A 22,787-nucleotide genomic window follows, 5' to 3' on the forward strand; every position below is an offset into this window, starting at 1 on the left:
GAGCGGCTGCTGACGACAAACTCGCACTATGAAGGAAATAAACACAACACACCGGGATGACTTGGTCCTCTTTGTAAATGGCAAAAAGGTAATTGCAAAAGACAAATGCGTTAATTGCTTTAATCCCGAGTCATTCGTTATAAGTCAGTCATTTTGTATTAAAGAAATAATAAGAATAATGTATAAAGTAAAAAAGAAATGGATTGGTTTTTGTTTATAGATCACTGAAAATAATGTCGATCCAGAGATGACACTGTTGTGCTTTCTCAGGAGAAAGTGTATCCTTTACCCCAAAACTTCACGTGGAATTACTCTCTCTGGGCTTTAATCACCTGACCACTTGTTGCAATGACTAAATAAATAATAGGGATTATTATTAACATATGCATGTCCAGATTATTTAATGCTGAATTCTTTCACTATTATTTATTTATTTATTTATTTATTTATTTATTTATTTATTTATTTATTTATTTATTTATTTATTTTAAAAGGCAAGAAATTTGCTGAGCATTTATTTGTGTTGACCTTAGTACCCCAGTGCACGATTAATCCTCAACACAGCCAATAAATGATTAAACAAACTTAGATGTTTAACGTTAGTCATTTAAAAAAAAACAAGTACAGTAAGTGTGAATCCCTACTCAACACATCTGATTGACAGCTAGTCTTACTGGGGAAATATAATTAGGAATCTCAATAAATCAACCAAGTGCATGTTTGTTAGGTTAGTTTTTTTTATTATTACAATAATAACTGGGCAAACAGGTTGAATTATTATTATTATTATTATTTATTATAATTATTGTGAAACCTGCACTTTCTCAAGCTGGAACAGAAAATCCGGAGCATTTATTATTATTATTATTATTATTATTATTATTATTATTATTATTATTATTATTATTGCATAAAAATGAAATATATGCGAATGCAGTTACAAAGAAAAAACAATTCTAAACATTTTCCCTTCTGCTGAGTACTTAACTTGGCCCTGTCATGGTGTTAGTAAAATGGGAGTAGCTAGATTTCAAAGCACCTCCCACTTCAAAGCTTTCTTCTAAGCTCCACCCCTCTGTAAAAACAAATCCACAATAAACATTTACATTTACAGCATTTGGCAGATGCCCTTATTCAGAGTTTACTTTTTTTTTTTGTACAACTGAGCAATTGAGAGTTAAGAGCCTTGCTCAGGGGCCCAACAGTGGCAGCTTGGTGAACCTGGGATTGAACTCACAACCGAGTGCTTGATAGGCCAACATCTTAAACACTAGGCTACCACATGCCCCCAAAATAAGGAGCGAAATAAGATTGCAGAAGCAACAAGCCTGCAGAATTATTTTGAAAATAAATAAATAAATAAATAAAATTGCATCAGCAAAATGTGCAAATAGCAAAAAATGTAGGAAAATGAGTGTATGAAGGTTTAATCATTGTATTTAATTATTTTATTTCACTTCTTAACTAAATAAATTCATGTAAATATACGGCTAAAACCAGAGGTGTACATTTTATTTACTATTATTATTATTATTATTATTATTATTATTATTATTATTATTATTATTATTATTATTGGTGTTGTTGTTGTTGTTGTTGTTTGTTTTTGTTGTTGTTGTTATGTTGCTGTTGCAATGTATTTATAGTATATTATAAGAATATGTTATGAATATTTTATTGTAGTGTTCAAAAACTAGAAATAAAAGAAGTAGTGTTTACTTAAACTGGTGGAATACTAAAGTGGGGGCGTGGTTTCTAAACTCAATTTGCATATGAGTTCACAGATTTTTAAACTGGTTGAATTTTAAAAGGAAACTCGTGAGTATTAAATATTCATCATTGTGTTTCTGAGTCAGGTGTTTGTTGTGTACTGTATGTCTGAGAAAAGAAATATGTCTTAAATTTACTTAATCTTTTATGCTTTATCTGTTACTTCATATTACTTCAATTATTTCATAATTTAATGCAACATTGAAGATCATTTATTGTAAATATGTATATGTAGATATTCGTATGCATATGCATATATTTGAAGAAATGTCATTATAATTTGTAAAAACTACAAGCTTGGGAAAAGAGCACATATGTGCAGCATAACAGGGAAGTTTTTAGTGACTTTTTTAAATATTCAAAAAATACAAATCAAATTTATTTTTATTGTGGCTTTTTATTGTTTGAATATTTGATTGCATGCTTCTGTAATTTTCCTTAATATTGGTGCAACAGTGGGTTTAACAGGCACTAAGCTGGGATGTGCCGAAGGCGGATGTGGCGCCTGCACTGTGATGGTGTCCAAGTTCCACCAACAACAGGACAAGATTGTGTATCTTTTTCATTAAATCATAAACAGACTGTATATTCATCAACTGTCTTCATATAGGCTGTACTGTACTTTAAAATAGGTACATTTCCTGAAGAAAAGAAAATATGTTAATATAATAAACAGTGGGGGCACTGTGGCTTAGTGGTTACACCTCCTCCAGGGTTGGGGGTTCGATTCCCGCCTCCGCCTTGTGTGTGTGGAGTTTGCATGTTCTCCCCGTGCCTCGGGGGTTTCCTCCGGGTACTCTGGTTTCCTCCCCCGGTCCAAAGACACGCATGGTAGGTTGATTGGCATCTCTGGAAAATTGTCCATAGTGTGTGAGTGTGTGACTTAATGAGAGTGTGTGTGCGCCCTGCGATGGGTTGGCACTCCGTCCAGGGTGTATTCTGCCTTGATGCCCGATGATGCCTGAGATAGGCACAGGCTCCTCGTGACCCGGGGTAGTTCGGATAAGCGGTAGAAAATGAATGAATGAATGAATAATTTCTTTAATTATTTAATTGCTTACCACGTGTAATAAATGTCTATATAATAAGTAATCATTTTATACTTAGCACATCCATATACCAAGCACTTGAAATAAATTACGGCAAAAAAATGATATTGTCCTTGAATGCCATGTCTCAGACACCAGGCCATTAATGCATGTCTGGCACCAATATGCTCAATGCATCATTGTGCAGTCACTACAGTAGAGGGAATCGGTAGTGTAGCCAGCAAACTCCACCCTGTTCAGGTATGACAAGAAAACTATTTACCTATGATTTCTTTTATTGTATGTTTCTTAAGAGATACAGTACAATATCTATTATACCATGTTGTGTTTGTGCAGGAACGGATTGCTAAGGCTCATGGATCACAGTGCGGTTTCTGCACTCCAGGACTTGTCATGTCCATGTACGCCCTTCTGAGGAACAACTGGCAACCTACAATGAAGGAAATCGAGGAGGCCTTTCACGGTATGGTGATGACCATCATCTGTAAAATGTTTAGATAATAATAGTAATAATGACTTCTACTGGGGTTCATTTGTACAGGTAATCTGTGCCGTTGCACCGGGTATAGACCTATCCTGGAGGGCTTCAAGACCTTCACCAAGGTAATCTAATGCCTTGTGTGATACATGAGCGGTATGAAGGTATGCACTACTTGGTGCTGAGCATGTTAGATGATAATCATATTAAATGTTAGCAAATTCATAAGAATGAACAGATATAATGCAAGACATTGTATACTAGTGCTTATGGTGTTGGACCTCTGATTGGAAGGTTATGAGCTTGACTCCCAGGTCCACCAAGCTGGGCCCCTGAGCAAGGCACTGAACCCTCAATTGCTCAGAGGTAGAAAAATTAAATGCTGAAAATGTAAATATAAAGTTTTATACCATTGAACACTGTGCCAAGGCCTGTATCATGGAGCTTTTTACAACAAAATCTGTCCTGTGTGGGCAACACAAATCTAAAATGTTACACAGGAGAAAAGGAATCAGTGGCATCCAAGCGTGGGGGCATTTAATCATCAAGCCAACTCATGCAACTAAAGACTGTATGTTCAAAAGGGTTCTGACCACTGAGCATGACACTCACATGTGGTTGTTGATCATCTTATTCCAAAGGTGTGGCATTAATGTGAAGTTGCCCAATAACTTATTAAACTTAGTCTAGAAAGTCGACACCCACATATTGTGGACCCGTATTAAACTACAGCGCATTTAATCTCATATTTTGTATGACCAGGATGGAGGATGCTGTGGGGCAGGAGGAAAATCTAAAGGTTGCTGCTTGACCAATGAAGACACAACAGAGCAGGTCAATGTGATAACAACCCGTGTGAACTGCTACCTACTCGTTCAACTGTTCCTTTTTTGTTTATACATGAATTCAAGGCATTCAAACGTGAATTCAAAACAAGCTAAAAATCAGTCTCTGTCCTAGTTGTTACAGAATGCAAAATGAAACTTTTTTTATCATTATTTTCAATCTGGTTTCCAGGAAGATTCAAAACATCCAGTTCAACAACTATTTAACCCTTCAGAATTTATGCCACTGGACCCGACACAGGAAATCATTTTCCCTCCAGAACTGATGGTACATTCAACGTGTGAATCAAAATCATATGAAATACATACAATTCAATACTTTAAAATTGCACCTGTGTTATATATTTTATATTTATATTTGTTTAATTTGTTGACTTTAACAAAACTGAGGGTTCCCTTATGCCTGAACATGTTGTCTTACAGAGTCTTTCCAAGCAGCCACCACAACAGCTGCAATTTCTTGGAGAAAGAGTATTATGGATTCAACCCAGCACCCTAAAGGAACTCCTGGAGCTAAAAGCATTGTATCCTACAGCCAAGCTGGTGGTGGGAAACACTGAAGTTGGTGAGGCCTTCAACCCGAAAGTGTTGGTTTTTAATATTGTGTCTTTAAGTTTTTAAGTTATTTTACTTTTGTTACAGATCGCTGATTCTGGTCTGTGTGTTTATTTGTTCTTATGTTTCTTCTTTGAAGGTATTGAAATGAAATTCAAAAACTTTCTGTACCCCCTGATCCTGGCACCAACATACATCCAGGAACTCCACAGCATCCATTATACTGATACTGGTAAATATACCATTGGTGCAATCACCACATCTGCAGCCATTATTGCATGCATTAATTCCTGCCACTTTAGCAGGAAGACCTGTACACCTTCGCATTCATGCAATTATTCAATCAGCTAATTATGTGGCAGCAGCACAGCGAGACTAATCATGCAGAGACAGGTCAGGAGCTACATTTAATGTTTATATCATCAGAATGGCAGAAAATGTGCTCTCAGTGACTTTGACTATGGCAAAAAAATAAATAAATCATCTCAAGTGGCAGCTCTGTGGATGGAAATGCTTTTGTTGAATATGATGACAATGGCCAAGCAGGATTACTACAGTAGACACTCTTTACAACTGTGAAGAGCAAAAAAGCATCTCAGGTTGCACCAACCATCGAGAACAGACCATATCGTGTTCCTCTACAGTCAGTATGAGAATTCTAGAGTGGTTAGAAGTTGTTCCAGGTGCTTTAGGCAGAAACAGTCAGTACATTTACATTAATTAATTCATTCATTCATTTTCTACCGCTTATCCGAACTACCTCGGGCCACAGGGAGCCTGTGCCTATCTCAGGCGTCATCGGGCATCAAGGCAGGATATACCCTGGACGGAGTGCACACACACTCTCATTCACTCACACACTCACACTCTCACACACTACGGACAATATTCCAGAGATGCCAATCAACCTACCATGCATGTCTTTGGACCGGGGGAGGAAACCGGAGTACCCGGAGGAAACCCCTGAGTCACGGGGAGAACATGCAAACTCCACACACACAAGGCGGAGGCGGGAATCGAACCCCCAACCCAGGAGGTGTGAGGCAAACATGCTAACCACTAAGCCACCGTGCCCCCTGTACATTTACATGCAATGAAATAAACCATTAGTAAAAAAAAATAATGTGTTGACATAATGATTATTTTTAGTTCTTTCTCCATCCCTAAGCCATCATTGCTGTGTTACCTGATTCTGTTCTAGATAGATAGATAGACAGACAGACAGACAGACAGACAGACAGACAGACAGACAGATAGATAGATAGATAGATAGATAGATAGATAGATAGATAGATAGATAGATAGATAGATAGATAGATAGATAGATAGATAGATAGATTTACTGATCTTTCAAGAATTTATAAATATGGATTCTCCTGAAGTTCCTTGGACATTGATAAGAAAATCTCCAAATTAAATATGCTAAGCTTATGCATAGTCTCATGCAAACGCTGTGTGTGTGTGTGTGTGTGTGTGTGTGTGTGTGTGTGTGTGTGTGTGTGTGTGTGTGTGTGTGTGTGTGTTTGTTTTAGGGATCGAGTTTGGAGCATCTGTGACACTGACTGTGTTAAAGGAGATACTGTGTGAAATGGTAAACAAGCTACCCAGCTACAAAACGGAGGTCTTCCAGGCCGTACTCGAGCAGCTGCACTGGTTTGCAGGGCAACAGATTCGAAATGTTGCAGTAGGTCATTTAGCTCATCCTTATAGTTTCCTGAGGGGTTTTATGACATCTGGATTAACATAATAAATTAGATCTTGAGCTTATTAATCTTTGCAAATTTGCAGGTTTGTCAAATTTATACGTGTGTGTGTGTGTGTCTGTGTGTGTGTGTGTGCATGTGTGATGATAAATGTCCCATATTTACTGTCAGGCTGTTGGTGGAAATATTATGACTGCAAGTCCTATCTCAGACCTTAACCCTGTGTTCATGGCCGTGGGTTCTAAGCTAACTCTGATATCCAAAGGTAAAAGAAAGACTTTTTTTCTTCTGTTGTGTATGTAGTTCAAGGATCAAAGGTTGACTGGATATCAGAATGTCCTGTTCAGGACAAATATCATGTATGCTGAGAAGTGCTTTGCCAAGAAAAAGAAATCATTTAATTGTAAATTTTTTTGCATGTGTAAAGACAACTTTTTGCTTCTCTTATATAAATTAAATTATATAAATCTTAACGGTTTTGCAGAGGGAAAACGTGTGCTAGAGATGGATGACAAGTTTTTCACTGGCTACAGGAAAACTGCTTTAAAACCAGAGGAAATTCTTTTGTCCATTGAGATTCCCTATACAAAAAAGGTCTGCATTAGCATAACATGCAAAGATCTGCTTAACTGAACATACAGTATGCCTGAAAGTGAATACTTAGTAAATAAATACCAACTAAAAATAAAATAAAATGAAAAATTCTTCTTGTTTACAAGGGCCAGTATTGCTCAGCCTTTAAACAATCACTTCGCAAAGAGGATGATATTGCTATTGTCACCACTGGGATGAACGTGATTTTTAAGGAGGAGTCCGATATAGTGCAGGACATCCGACTGAGTTACGGTGGAATGGCCCCTACCACTGTTCTCGCCACGACAACATGCAACCAACTTATTGGCAGGTAATTGAGATGCTGCACATTCTCTAAGCCATCTGATTCCCAACTCTGGTCCTTTAGTACCACTTATCCTGCATAATAATGTTTTCTCTTATCTAACACACATGATTTAAATGATCAGTTCAGTTAAAGTGGTTTTTGGTGTGTTAGAGCAGGGCAGACGCTCAAATCTCCAGTTTGGGAATCTGTGCTGTAAGCTAAGCATAAAATTCAATAGGCTAAAGCCTTGAAATGTATGAAATTGCAAACAAAGATACAAAGTGCAATTAGTTTCTGTCAATTTCAGGCAGTGTTGGCTTGAGTGGTGAAGGCTCTGGGTTGTTGATTAGAAGGTCATGGTTCAAGCCTCAGCATGACCAAGCTGCCAGTGTTGGGCCCTTGAGTAAGGCCCTTAACTCTCACTGCTCTAGGGACGCTGCATCATGTCTGACCCCAACCTCCAAATATGTGTAGAAAGAATTTTACTGTGCTGTAATGTATATGTGACAAATAAAGGCGCTTTTACTGATGAAATAGAAGCTTTTATCACTACATACAGTATACATTACAGAACAGAGGAACTCTTTTCTTCACATACACCATCTGAGAAGGTTGGGGTTTGAGTGCAGGGGCAACTATGATACAACTCAGAGCCTTAACCACTTGAGCCACTACTGTCTCCACATATCTATGGATGGTCAGGTATGAAGCTTGAATCCTTGGTAACTGACTGGTCAAGGCCATAGTTGTTGGTAACAGGATTGTTTATACAGGTTTGTGAAATAAATCCAAATAAATTCATTAAAATAAATAGCAGGCAGAATGAATTAACAGTCTCGCACTCATCTCTACAGTAGTTGAGACAGTTATGAACTTTAATTGTTTAGCTGAGTTCGAGAAACTGCTTCCAGAGTCTGTAAAGGATCCGTATTTAACTAAAGCAAACAGTGGCATTGGTGTTAAGCTCCGAATATTAATGCAATGTAATGTATGATACTTATTATATATTCTCTCTTGCTTAAGAACTTAAACATGATTCATGACAATCACATGCAAACCAGGCCAATTGTTTTTCTTTCCTTGCTTAAATATCATCTCTTTGGAATATCAGTGTTATATATCATTTAAAATTTGTTCACCTGCTCAAATAGGTAAGCATTTTACACCGAGGCAAGTCTTTCAGTCATTACTACTGATGTATTATTTGTTCTGTAGCACTACTGTATATGCTGCATTTACAAAATACACTAATTTCAGTTGTAGATACTCCAACCCCAAGCTCTGTTAATGGAATATATTGGTATTATATTAAGTTACTATGAAAAATACAATTTATCCAGAAGTCCAGAAATCTCACACAACCTATACACATGTTGCACGGTTATTTTGCTGTATTTATGATTGTAGGCGGTGGAATGAGGAGCTGATGCAGGATGCCTGCTCTTTCTTGGCTGAAGAGATGACACTGTCTCCCTCCGCTCCGGGTGGGATGGTGACATACAGACGCACACTGACCATCAGCCTGTTCTTTAAATTCTACCTCACCGTCCAGAACAAACTAGCTAAGGAGGTACAACCATGTTCATAGATATAAGAGTTGGAACTCAGCAATGAACTATTTTGACTTTTACGTTTAAGCATCAATGCACCTGTGTATCAATCATCATGCGATGCATAGAAATCAAAGTTATCACTGTCGACCCACAGCATTAAGAATGCTTAAAATCACGACAATCAGTGATAAATGATAATAAAGCTTTATCACTGACAGATAGTTGGGATATACGAGGAAGAATACACTTTGGGACTTGTAGAAAACCAGGAGTTTGTAGATCATCAGTGATTTCTTTGCCTGTACACCCAGAATGTCTAAAATACCTTTTTTTAATTGCGTTTCTTCAGCACCTCTCCGTTGAGGAAATCAGACCAGATTATGCCAGTGCTATTAAAATCCATCACCCGGATTCACCATCCAGTGTTCAGCTGTACCAGGTACACATACTTCACTTCATCACTTTATTCTTTTTTAAATTGCAGACAGAAATGTATCTACATCTTATAGGCTCTAAGTACAATTAAATTTTTAAATATAGGCAGTCCCTCCTGGTCAGAGCCCAGATGATGTGGTTGGACGTCCAGTTATGCATCTGTCTGCTCTGAAGCAGGCCACAGGAGAAGCTGTGTACTGTGATGATATCCCTCACTTTGAGAACGAGCTCTATCTAGCCCTTGTCACCAGCACTAAAGCTCATGCTTATATTCGGTTAGTAACAGCTAACCATACATCCATAATGTACATTTGTATTAATCATACAGCCCTTATTAATCAATTTGTAGAAATGAGATCAAAATGTATGTAGTGTAAATGACATAAAACTATTCATAGTCTGATGATTGAAAAAGTGTTTTATAATAGAATAATAATCATGAATTGCATTGATTTATCTGTTTTATATTGATCCTACTTTCAAGACCTAATGTGCAGGAATTCTGTTTACATGGAAAAAAATGTGCTGGTGAATGGATCTTCAGTGACAGTACAGTACATGCATTGATTTTCAGTACTTTCTCCGTCGGTTAGCCTTAGCGTGTGCATATGTGCGTCTTTTGTAGATCTATCGATATCGATGAAGCCATGGAACTTCCAGGTGTGGTCACGTTCATCTCTGCCGAGGACATCCCTGGCAGCAATAAGACTGGACCTGTTGTTTATGACGAGACTGTCTTCGCTGACGGAAAGGTTACCTCCATGATTTATAATGACTATTTACACAGACAAGAATAAATGACACTATGCAGAAAAATGACACAAATTTTGGATATCTGGGAATTTTTGGGAGTAGGTTGACTAGACACTTGATTTTTATGCATAAAGATGATTATTTTATTAATTATAATTAGTAGCTCAGTGAGTAAGGTTTTGGAATGCTGATCAGAATATTGTGAGTTTGAGTCCTAGGTCCAATAAATTGCAACTTCTGGGCCCTTAACCCTTAATAACTCAATTGTATGAAGAAATTAGATCAATTTAAGTCACTCTGGATAAGGTCGTCTGCTTCAAAAGATATCATTACATGTACTTTATAGCGATGACAAACTTAATAGCTATGAATTGTAACAGTGTTATTGTGCATTTCTCAATTCTTCAGGTCACATGTGTGGGTCACATTGTAGGAGCCATTGTAGCAGACACAAAAATCCATGCACAGAGGGCAGCAAAAGCTGTGAGGATCACATATGAGGAATGTCAACCTGTGATTATCACCATTCAGGTGTGAAGTCGTTCCATATTTCTGCAAAATCCCTGCAAAACCTTCACCATTGTGGATCAGGGAATTAAGACGAGGTTGTGTAATGCTGTCCCTAAATATATTTGAATGTGTTCTCAATGGAGTATCAGAAAGCCAGCAAAAAAACAAAGCGTTCTTCTACAAAGCATCCTCATCCTCATCCTCATCCTCATCCTAAAAGAGAGAACAGAGAAGTTACGCACAGGGAGGAATTTGTTTTATTATATATGTGCAATCGAACATGCTATGAGTCATTGTGCAGTTGGGGAAGGGAATGTTTTTCCGAGGAAGAGAGAGAAAGATAACATAAAACACACCTACATACACATACACATTTAATTCTGGTATTACTGGAAGGTTCAGATTATTAAGCATGTTTCAGCTTGCTGTAATGTACACAGCGTGTGTTAATAGTGTTGACATTGGATCTACAGTTACATAATATGGCTATTCAGGTTCTTCATGGAAATTGACACATATATATATATATATATATATATATATAAGGTTAAATCTTGATAAAGGGCATACAACTTTTATTCTTCTGTTCAAATATTGAGGCGTTCGAGTAGAGTTTGGTTACAGCATGTTCTTCAAAGTCAAATCTTTTCTTCTTGAGCCTCAAGTATCTTGTTATTTTGTTATAATGCTGATTCATGCAGTTCAGTCAGTTCGTACTGGAAAAAAAGGACATCGATGTCCTATGTCATAAATGCAAACCGTGGTACTTTAAAGCTTCGTGGTTAAGGAGCTACCTGACGCATTCACAGTATAACTAAATTAAATAACTATATAAACCAGAGATGAGGTTATGGGTATGAAGGTATCCTACCGTATCGTATGATATAACCAAGTATCTGATCACACATTTTGAAGTCCATGTTAAATGTATATGAATATATATATGTGTGTGTGTGTGTGTGTGTGTGTGTGTGTGTGTGTGTGTGTGTGTGTGTGTGTGTGTGTGTGTGTGTGTGTGTGTGTGTGTGTGTGTGTGTGTGTGTGTGTGTGTGTGTGTGATGCAGTACATAGTGAAATGAAACAACGTTTCTCCAGGACCACAGAGCTAAGGATTTAAAGTAGGTTGTCCTAGCCATATAAAGTGCATCGTGTGAAACCTAATGCAAGCAGTATGTGACAAATGACAGTGCAGACAGACAATACGAAACACTACAGGACAAGTATACAATATAGTGCACAAAATGTATTATGTGTGTTCGAGTGTGTATTTGATTTGGTACAGTTCAGTGCAGTTCACGCTCTAGAGTGTGTGTGTGTGTGTGTGTGTGTGTGTGTGTGTGTGTGTGTGTGTGTGTGTGTGTGTGTGTGTGTGTGTGTGTGTGTGTGTGTTTGGTACAGTTTAGTTCTGGTTCTGGTTGTTGAGGAGTCTGATGGGTTGTTGTGAGGGCCCGAATACACCGATCCTTTTGATAATGAGGAAGCAGGGGTACATTTGTGTCAATTAATACATATATATATATACTTTCAAACCTTCTGTTCTGTTACATGGCCATGAAGTCTTCTCAGTTGATTTTAGCAATGCACTACTGATCAGTTAGTCACTGCCAGCTTGTTCATTAGGTTATATTTGAAATTGCCTTTTAGCAAATTTTTTGAGTTCAGCCAAAGCAAGCGCTAACCCTAAGCATGGTCTGTAAAATGATGCTGTAAATGTGTGATCTAATATATCCATTAGCTTCCCATCAAATTAGGATGTGACCCATCGTTCTACAACATAGGCTTAGACATCTCTAAGGATGACAGTGAAGGCATACGTTTATTGCAATTTAATGCACTCACTGGACAACTGTCAAACACCTGTCATTTATGGCAACCCAAAAATTCTTCAGCACTTCTCCATTGCACCCCTAGATATCACCAGGTGCTTCATGGCAAAGATCTGTGTGGATATTGTCGGACCTTTTGAAAGATATTTGTTTATAGTGGATGTTGAATAAAGTGGACGAAGGTACATCTGATCTGATGCCTTTTACTTTAATCTTTTCTTTTACAGAATGCCATTGCCAATCAGTCGTTCTATCAGCCAGTGAGAACTATTGAGAAAGGAGATCTTATGTTGGGCTTTCAAGAGTCTGACAACATCCTAGAAGGTATTATAGCACCTTAACCTTTCGGGGAGGTCATTAACTCATTAACATTAATCCAGTTATTTAAAGACAGTGAATTTGTATTTGAAAGAAAACTTAAGTAGCCTTAAATATGTAGCTTTTGCTTTTTCACACCACTGTACATAACATTTCTCCAGGCTAAGGCACGTACTGTACTGTATATGCTGTAGGTTGATGTTTGTTTGTAATTATTCCTCCGCTGACCCTCTATAATCGCATTAGCTGTATTCTGAATGATGCTCTGATGTGATGATCCCAGGTGAAATACACATAGGAGGACAGGAACATTTTTATTTGGAGACACACTGCACACTGGCTGTGCCTCGAGGAGAGGATGGTGAAATGGAGCTGTTTGTGTCCACGCAGGCAGCCACCAAAACACAAGTAATCAAAATACTATTCTTCACTCTAGGATATATAGCATGAACACTTCATACACTGTATATACGTATTGTGTTAGGAATGTCTTCCACATTGAAAGTTTAAAAAGTCTCTCCAGAGACTGACCAACATTCATTCACTCATTTTCTACCGCTTATCCAAACTATTCTTGGGTCACATGGAGCCTGTGCCTATCTCAGGCGTCATTGGGCATCAAGGCAGGATACACCCTGTACGGAGTGCCAACCCATCGCGGGGCACACACACAATCTCATTCACTTACGCAATGACACACTACGGACAATTTTCCAGAGAGGCAGAACAACCTATCATGCATGTCTTTGGACCAGGGGAGGAAACCGGAGTACCCGGAGGAAACCCCCGAAGCACGGGGAGAAAATGCAAACTCCACACACACAAGGCGGAGGCAGGAATCGAACCCCCAACCCTGGAGGTGTGAGGCAAACGTGCTAACCACTAAGCCACCGTGTCCCCCTACTGACCAACATTTGTTATATTATTTGCAATATTATTACCTCACCAACTCTTCCAATGATTGAATGAACCGTTCAATGGCCGTATACTAACAACAGTATCACCTGCTGACCGAAATAGGTATTACTCATGTAAAATAATCGGCAGCGGATAAACAGGTTTCTTATTTGTAGTGTAAAATTTGTCAGTCTTCAGAAGGTTAAAGGCTTTTGACAGTTCCTGATGGGCTTAAGCCCCTGAAGTGCTACCATTACAACACCACAGGCTCAAAAAATAATCAATAGTCCAGTTTATATCGTTTACTTTTTTTGCTCAAATCCAAGGGACACCCCAGGAACTTTCTCACTGTCCCTCCATTGAAAAGCTTGGCAAGGGTCTTGACAAGGGTCATGGTATATTGTGGTATCACTGTATGTGAGGTGGGAATACACCCAAGATAGGACACTTGTGTATTATAAAACACTGTCTATGCACACATTGGCACCTGGGGGCAATTTAGATTAGCAAATCAGACAAATTAGGTTTCAACCAGGAATTTGGGTGACTGTAATAAAAATAATAGTAATAATAATCAGCAGCAGCAGCAACATCAGTCTCAGGCCTGCTCACTAAGGATAGATGTTTCTAAGCTCCTATGAAGCTGATTTGAGACAATGACAGTTGTTTAAATTGCTATACAAATACAATTATCTGAATCATCATCATCGTCATCCTTATTACCAGCAAGATGAAGAATTAATAAAAAGCTTCATTATATATTGTGTTTTGCATAATCTTTGTGTAACAGATTTTGGTTTTGATTTTTTTTTATAATGCCTTTCTTTTATTATTATTTGCTTCTAGGCACTTGTTGCCAAGGCATTGGGAGTGCCAGCCAGTCGTATTGTATGTCGGGTTAAAAGAATGGGAGGAGGATTCGGAGGGAAAGAGACCCGCAGCACCCTGCTCTCTACAGCTGTGGCTGTTGCTGCTCAGAAGTATGAAAAACTGATGTTTATTTTTGAATTATTAATACTCAGTACTAATTAACTGCCAGAACAGTTATAATGTACCTTCTGTAGAGTCAAGAGACCAGTGCGTTGCATGTTGGACCGTGATGAGGACATGCTAATAACTGGAGGTCGGCATCCGTTCTTTGGACGTTACAAGGTATGAATTTTACATGAATATCATTTATTCCCAGCTGTCTTTGCTAAAAATGTTCATCACTGAGGAGAGAGCGTTAAAAGATATATCCTTCTTGATTTCAGGACTGTTGTTGAGTTTATTTGATAAATCATTTTAAACACTACTCAGCTCTGCCATTTTTTTCCCACCTGTTATGATTATTGAAGGTTGGATTCAAGAAGAATGGAAAAGTGATGGCCCTTGATCTGACCCTCTACAGCAATGCAGGAAATTCCTTGGATCTTTCCTTGTCTGTGAGTATCAGAAAAACATTTATTCTCATTAACATATCCATATATCTCATTAATCAACCCATATTTTGTAGTTTATGTAATTTAACTTATATTGTAGCTCAGGTTCTAGCATAATAGCCTTTTTTTTCTTTCCCTCAGATTTTGGAACGAGCGCTCTTCCATATGGACAACTGCTATAACATTCTTCACATTCGTGGGACCGGCTACTTGTGCAAAACCAATCTGCCTTCCAACACGGCATTTCGAGGCTTTGGTGGGCCTCAGGGAATGATGGTGGCCGAGAGTTGGATCAGTGATGTGGCTCTGTGTTGTGGCCTCCCTGCTGAACAGGTTTAGTTTGGGATTTCAGACATTTAAAGACATCGGTTAATGTGCTATTAAATCCTTGAAGCAGTATTACAGTAGTATTACAACCACCTACAAAATTCAAGTTACCTCTACAGTGAAAACGTGGATTATTATGAATTAAATCAATTACTTTGTCTCCTGTTTGCAGTGACAGCATTAAAATTCTGCAGTGTCAATATTGTAGATTGCAGTAAAATCCTGCAACTAAAAGGTTTTTATTGCATAACTTTGAATCTGCAGGTGAGGAAGTTGAATATGTATAAGCAGGGAGAATACACCCCATTTAACCAGTGTCTGGACCAGTTTACCATAGAACGCTGCTGGGAGGAGTGCATGGCCATCTCAGACTTCCACCAGTGGAAAGCCAAAGTGGAGCAGTATAACAAGTGAGTGGCTACATGAAATTCTTATCAAGCTTTATTTGATTAAATCATTTCTATGTAAGGGATTGAAGAATATAAGTGGTGTTACTGTTGTGATGCAGACAGAATCGCTGGACCAAACGAGGGTTGTCCATCATTCCCACAAAGTTTGGCATTAGCTTCACTGCAGTCTTCCTCAACCAGGTTGTTGTTTGTTTGTGACTTAATTACCATATTTATTTTTACCATATGATTACAAAATCTCAACGTTTTTGTTTATAAGTAATTTTGAATACAGAATACAGTACAGATATAATGTAAATTAAGGCAATTTCATTATCAGGAGTTATTACTTATGCAAAGCGGTATATATTTATTATCTGTCTCTTTTTACCATATTGCAAATACATTTTTTTCTAGGCAGGTGCTTTGGTTCATATCTATACAGATGGTTCAGTCCTTCTCACTCATGGTGGAACAGAAATGGGACAAGGCCTGCACACTAAAATGATCCAGGTAAAAATGAGATACACAATAATCAGTGCTTGTAAATTCTTTCCAGGAATATAGTGGGGTCCAAATCTCTAAAATCATTTTAATGAGAAAAAACTTAACTTAATCATAAGTGGTCTCAGAAGTTTGGACCCCATCTTTATTTAGCAGTGCCACTAAAGTACATTGGGTTGTGTTTTGTAGGTTGCAAGCCGAACTTTGGGAATCCCCAGCACAAAGATTCACATCAGTGAGACCAGCACTAACACAGTCCCAAACACCAGCCCTACTGCTGCATCTGCATCCTCTGACCTCAACGGCATGGCTGTCCATGTAAGGGTCACACTACTATACAGTATATAAAAATCTGATACGATAGAATTAATGCCTGCCAAAAAAAAAAATAAAATATCAGGGGAATCGGTTATGATACTGATACATTAGAAAAACCTGGATGATGTAGATGTATTGTTATATTTAGGCAGGTTGACATCGATGGAAATTGGATTCATAAAATAATACTTATTCATATAATGTCATACAGAACGCATGTCAGAAGCTGCTGCAGAGACTGGAGCCATACAAAGCCAAAAACCCGAAGGGCACCTGGGAAGACTGGGTCTGTAATATATATTTGTATATATTGACAATATTGGCATTGAACATCAAACAGAATTTCATGTGGATAATTAAACGGCCGATGTGCCAATCTGGTTGAATGCAATTCAGAAATACCATATTGTAAATCCCTAAACTATTACATTGATGTAATGTATTAATTACATCATCACATGGTGTGGTAGCCTAGTGATTAAGGTGTTGGAGTACCGATTGGAAGGTTGTGAGTTTGAATCCCAGATTCACCAAGCTGACACCTCTGGGCCCCAGAGAAAGGCCCTAAACTCTCAAATGCTCAGTTGTATAAAATGAGATAAAAATGTAAGCCACTCTGGATAAGGGTGTCTGCCAAATGACATAAAGATATTAATATATTTAAACAGCTTTATTTCTCAGGCAAAATATATATTAATACCAAATAATAACCTTATTTCTTTTTGTAGGTGAATGCAGCTTACTTTGACAGGGTGAACTTATCAGCCAATGGGTTTTATAAGTATGTAAAACCTTTCAACTTTTTAAAATTATATGTGCCTAAATTAGCAGCATTTTTACACTATTGACTACAGGACTTGTTTATTCCCCCTGATTCTGCAGGACTCCAAACCTTGGCTATGAGTTTGAAACAAATTCTGGCCGACCTTTTAACTATTTTTCTTATGGCGTGGCAGTCTCGGTGGTGGAGGTAGACTGTCTGACTGGGAGTCACAAGGTAAAAGCAACCTTCTTATTCGTGATGAATCAGTTTCTATTCATTTACATTCAACATAACATCATTCACATGTTACTTAATCACTTGCTATCACTGATGTCATTTGGATAAAGAAGATTAGATCCTGCTATTATTGCTGATATCTACTGGTGCTTTTTATGCATATGTTCGTGATGTGTTCATGTGTTGTGACAAAATTATCCGGAACATCTTCACTCCCTTAGAACCTGCATACTTCAATTGTTATGGATGTGGGCAAAAGTCTGAACCCAGCACTGGACATCGGTCAGGTATACTGGCTTTCTCTCATAATGACCAACTGGCTTGACACTGTGCTGTATATTGTAGCTGACTTTTTTTTGCACATTTTATGTGCAGGTGGAAGGTGCATTCATGCAGGGCGTGGGTCTTTTCACCCTTGAGGAGTTGCGCTACTCTCCCCAAGGTTACCTGTACACTCGTGGACCTGGGATGTATAAGATTCCTGCATTTGGAGACATTCCAACTGAACTTAAGGTCTCACTACTTAGAGATTCTCCCAATGAGAAGGCCATCTTCTCCTCCAAGGTAATACTGGCCCTCATGCTTCATTGACTTATGGTTTATTGTTATGGGACTTCAGTCATCCCCAGAGGTCCATGAAGCATAACCATGGGGCCATGATAGTTTTTTTTTTAAGTTATTGTATTAGTTATTGTGGCAGTAAATATCTACACCTTAAATTGAATATATTCAATAACTCACTAACAAATAGGACTGTACATAATGTATCTAGTGACATATAAAAAAAATCTATTATTGTTCCTCCAGGAGTTTTTTGTGGTTGTGTGATGAATTTTAATCAATTGCAAGTTCCTCAGAATATTGTAGAATTTGCATGACTTCGTGTTAATTTATGCAATGGAAAATCACTGAATCCTGGAGGAACTGAATAGTTCTAAGAAATACCCAAAATACCGAACAGATTTAAAAAATGTGCCTAATAGTTAAATAAATAAATTGTCTTAAAAATTAAATATATACAGTTGTCACAGTGAGGCAAAGGCGAGTGATGATCCAAACACAGTTTAAACGTTTTAATAATCAAAAAACAGGTAAACAGACAGGCAGGCAGGCAAAACAAGGCAGAACACAGCGCTAACAGGAAACAGGAACATAGACAACGACTAGCACCAGGGAAGTGAACAAACAGTGTATATATATATCAGACAGGAACCAATGACAAAGCAGAGACAATGAGTAACTAAGACAACAAACAAGAGAGAATGAATGAGTTCAATGAGTGTTCATGGCAACAAACGAGTGGGCGGAGCAAACAATTAACAGCAGGGCAAGACAGCAGAGAGAAACAGGGTAAAACACAGACAGACTCATTATAACAGTATGTATTGAGAGGGTAATTGAAAGGTAATGAGAGGGTTCACTGTATATTTCTGTTAGTCTCAGAATATGTATTACTCAATAAACAGTATCATGGTATGAAGGAAATAAGACATAAGTCATTCTTTTGCTATTATGCTACTGTACTTTATTTAGGCGGTTGGAGAGCCTCCGCTCTTCCTGGCAGCCTCAGTCTTCTACGCTATCAAAGATGCTATTACAGCAGCCAGGGCTGAGTCTGGCCTTACGGGACCCTTTAGACTGGACAGCCCTGCTACACCTGAGAGAATACGTAACGCTTGTGAAGACAGATTCACTAAACTTGTATGTTGATCTATATTTTTTTTTTGATTACGCATTTTTAGTTTTAACACTACTGATAAGTCATAGGATATAGCTCATTTTAAAACAATACAGTAGTTACACATTCTTATTAAACACCACCAACACATCCTGTTTACTTTATTAAACCATCTTGTAAGACAATCAGTTACCCATACTCTGATTCTGACATGTCCTACACTGTGAATTTGTTGGTCTAAATCTAGCAACATTGCCTCGTAAGCTACATACTTTCCCCCATTTTGTCCAAGCACCAAATCAAGACTCGTTCCTTTATCCATCCAAGGCCATACTTCTACATACTACTGTACATACTAAATACTACATGGAAGCATTATAGTACATGTCAGTCACAAAAAATGAATCTGATTGGACTTAAAGGTTTGAACATTTTATGGCTATGATCGTAAGAGAAAAAACAAATGCTTTCGACATTAACATAATCTTCATCAAATGTGTTGGACATTCACATGCTGACAAGAGGTCAGACACAAACAAGACGTTTTCAATACAGCAATCAACAATAAATGCAGCAAGAGTCCTAAACTTTCAATAGACTTTTATCTTGTGCATTGAGACATTGCAGTCATAAATATCAAGCATTTCATTATCATAAACAATATTTTTGCCATTATCATAGAAATCTTTGTTTTGTTTCAGTGTCCACCTTCGGAGTTGGGAACTTATACACCGTGGGATGTGAAGGTGTAAGGCACTTACTGTACTGCTGTCTCACTACTTCAGTACATTCATCGAGACTTATATCTAAATGCAAGATGACTTGTACAACAAATGAACATTGAAAATCAAAATTATATGAAATTGTGTATTCAGAAAAAAAGATAAAAAGATATATATATATATATATATAGTATATATTACCAAATCTTTCATTTATTATCCAAATTCTTAATTATAGAATTTAAAAAGCGGTATTGTATGTAATCTATATAATGTGTCACATGAACTATATGTAGAGGGTTGACTTATAGAGTTATTTTTAGACAGGATGATATGTACTAGTACTATTTCCTGTTGTGTCCTGCACTTGTACTGTATATGCACACGTTTTCAGCTTTTCACAAGCTTTAGCTGTAAAATCTTCATTTTCCGGTAATTGTTTGTTTTGTTAACTGCACTTTTGGATCCATCCATTAATGGTTATTGTCCTATATCAGCATCTGGAAATATTATATTCCTTACATAAATAAAAGAAAATAAGCCTGGAACACATTTAATTCCTAAAATCACAAGGTGTTTTTATTTATTTTATTTTATTTTTTTTACGTTATATACATATTACATTTTTATATACAATATATGGTTAAGCATCTTTAGAGTCATTAAAAAATGATAAGAAATTAAATTTCTTTATTGATAAGTCACCAGTTCAGAAACCTTTTTCCAGGATTGCAGTGAGTCCAATGTGAGGAAGAAGTATACACTGGATGGGACACCAGTCTGTTGCAGTGCTCTATACACATATGACATATATCACAGGAACTTACAGTTAAACATTGCATATTTATTTATGTACAAGGTTTACCTAATTTACCTAATAAACATGGCAAGTGTATATAAATGCAGAAGTAGCAAGGCTACACAGTGTACTTTTTCCTTCATAATACCTCTATTCATCTATATATATTGTCTATAATACCTTCTTGCACATTACTGCACAATTTATAACGAGCAATTAAACTGTCCAGAATAGTATTTCTCTAGTTTATGACGTTATTGAACTTGGCTTGGCCCTTTGTGACCCTTTGTAGGATAAGCAGTAGAGAAAATGGATGTAGAGATGGATGGATGAATGAATAGGTGGATGGATGGATGGATGGGTGGATGGATAAATGGATGGATTCATTTGCATTCATTTAGAACTAATTACCTGTTCAATATTTTACTTACAGACTTTTGAATAACGGCACTAAAACACTGACACTAACCTTGCCAAGTAAAATTATGTAAGCTTTTATATACCAAGTATTTTGTTACATGAATCTCTCACTATTTCTTCTTATAAGTAGTTTCTTAGTAAGACTACTGTTGCACATGCCTATATTATCTTGCGTTTGTGTTTTTTTTTGAAGTCCCAATGCTGTCAGTAGTATCAGACAGTGGAGGAGTAACGCGACAACAAAGAAAAATGGCTTTGAAAGCCTGACGGAATGATTTCATCCTGTAGGCATAGAGCAGAGGGTTAATGGCTGAATTGGCATGGGAAAGGATGATTGCTGTCAAAATAAGTGGCGATGGCACTGTGAAGTGTGGACTGAACTGCTGCAAGCAATTCAAAATGTGAATTGGCATCCAGCAAAGCACAAACAGAAAAATGAGCAGGAAAATCGAAGTGGCCTTTTTCGCTTCACGTCTCATAGCTGAATTTTGCCTAGCTTGCGCTTCTAAAGCACTGCGTAATGCTGCGATGCGTCTCACTTGCTTCCTCACGGTTATGAAAATGTGAACATAAATAAAAAACATGGTCAGCAGGGGAATTAGAACACAACCAAAGAAGTTGAAGTAGACCATGAAGGCAATGTCCACCACACAGGCAAAGAAGCAGTAGCTGATATGACTGGATCGCTTCTGAAAGCCTAGCAGTGGCACTGAGCTCAAAAGAAAAGCAAGAATCCAGGTTAGCAGTATGACTAGCCTAGCAATCCTTGGCTTTAAGAGCCTTTGGTAGTGGAACGGCAACAGGATGGCAACATAGCGCTCAATGGCTATCGCTAGCAGGCTGAAGACAGAGCTCTGGGTTAGCATGATAAGCATGTACAAGACAGTAGCACACAGGTATAGGTTATTGTGGGGGAAACCCAGGTCTGTCATAATAGCACAGGGAATGGCCAGTGTACCTACAAATAAATCAGCTGCTGCCAAAGAAACCAAGAAGTAGTTGGTGACGGTACGAAGCTTCTTATTGCGTCCCACCGCAATGCAAACCAGTAGATTTCCGGTTATAGCCAGAATGGATATCGTTACTTCAGCTGTGATGTATGCTCCGTGAAAAAACTCTTGTTTAGAAGGGATGACTGTTTGAGTTGATCCATTCACAGTAACCTCCAAGCAGTTATTCATAGTTCCATTCAAGTGGACCTCCTCAGCTCCAGTGCTGAGTCATGGCTATAATCACTGGAAGACATGAAGAATTCAGAAGCAGTTAGGTTCACTGTAAACTTGTTAGTTGACTAATTAAAAAACTACATTATCGTCCTTCTGAAAAAGCATATCGTCATTGAATGACGATAGAATTGTTTTTGTCTTTTTGTACCGAGCTAAGGATATTTGCTCTTTTCAAATTAAAAACATTGTGTTTATTGTGTCTTATTGTTGACTGTTGATATAGATACGTTTATTAGAGTTTGTCACGATATTCCCCAGCCATATGTTCCTGACCAGATTTCCTCTGGCCATTGTATTGTTTGTTTATTCAGCATTTAGTGCCTTCATGTCTCAGTGTGTTGCTGGAACACCTGAACAAGTGCTGTAATGATATTAACATTTTAATATACACTGTGCACTGTGTTAAGCGGA

General features: G+C 37.7%; 2 protein-coding genes across 2 annotated transcripts; one reads left to right on the plus strand and one right to left on the minus strand.

Moving 5' to 3' along the window:
* xdh (xanthine dehydrogenase) lies at positions 1-20,483 on the plus strand. The gene is made up of 36 exons (XM_027159937.2): positions 1-88; positions 221-278; positions 2,227-2,323; positions 2,951-3,059; positions 3,156-3,282; positions 3,361-3,422; positions 4,060-4,131; positions 4,315-4,410; positions 4,566-4,707; positions 4,837-4,929; positions 6,230-6,381; positions 6,572-6,665; positions 6,885-6,994; positions 7,120-7,304; positions 8,688-8,850; positions 9,183-9,272; positions 9,374-9,543; positions 9,894-10,020; positions 10,430-10,552; positions 12,585-12,681; positions 12,959-13,083; positions 14,419-14,552; positions 14,637-14,724; positions 14,910-14,996; positions 15,135-15,326; positions 15,585-15,730; positions 15,829-15,910; positions 16,127-16,222; positions 16,403-16,531; positions 16,743-16,817; positions 17,260-17,312; positions 17,414-17,528; positions 17,753-17,818; positions 17,907-18,095; positions 19,065-19,232; positions 19,911-20,483. The coding sequence occupies exons 1-36, from the start codon at positions 29-31 to the stop codon at positions 19,959-19,961; spliced, it is 4,023 nt and encodes a 1,340-aa protein (XP_027015738.2). The 5' UTR covers positions 1-28; the 3' UTR covers positions 19,962-20,483.
* Positions 20,484-20,665: 182 nt separating this feature from the next.
* LOC113651264 (adenosine receptor A2b-like) lies at positions 20,666-22,331 on the minus strand. Its single transcript, XM_047821589.1, has one exon. The coding sequence runs from the start codon at positions 22,329-22,331 to the stop codon at positions 21,315-21,317; it is 1,017 nt and encodes a 338-aa protein (XP_047677545.1). The 3' UTR covers positions 20,666-21,314.
* Between the last annotated feature and the right edge of the window lie 456 nt (positions 22,332-22,787).

The sequence above is a fragment of the Tachysurus fulvidraco genome, chromosome 12 (genome assembly GCF_022655615.1).
Source record: "Tachysurus fulvidraco isolate hzauxx_2018 chromosome 12, HZAU_PFXX_2.0, whole genome shotgun sequence".
NCBI lineage: Eukaryota > Metazoa > Chordata > Actinopteri > Siluriformes > Bagridae > Tachysurus > Tachysurus fulvidraco.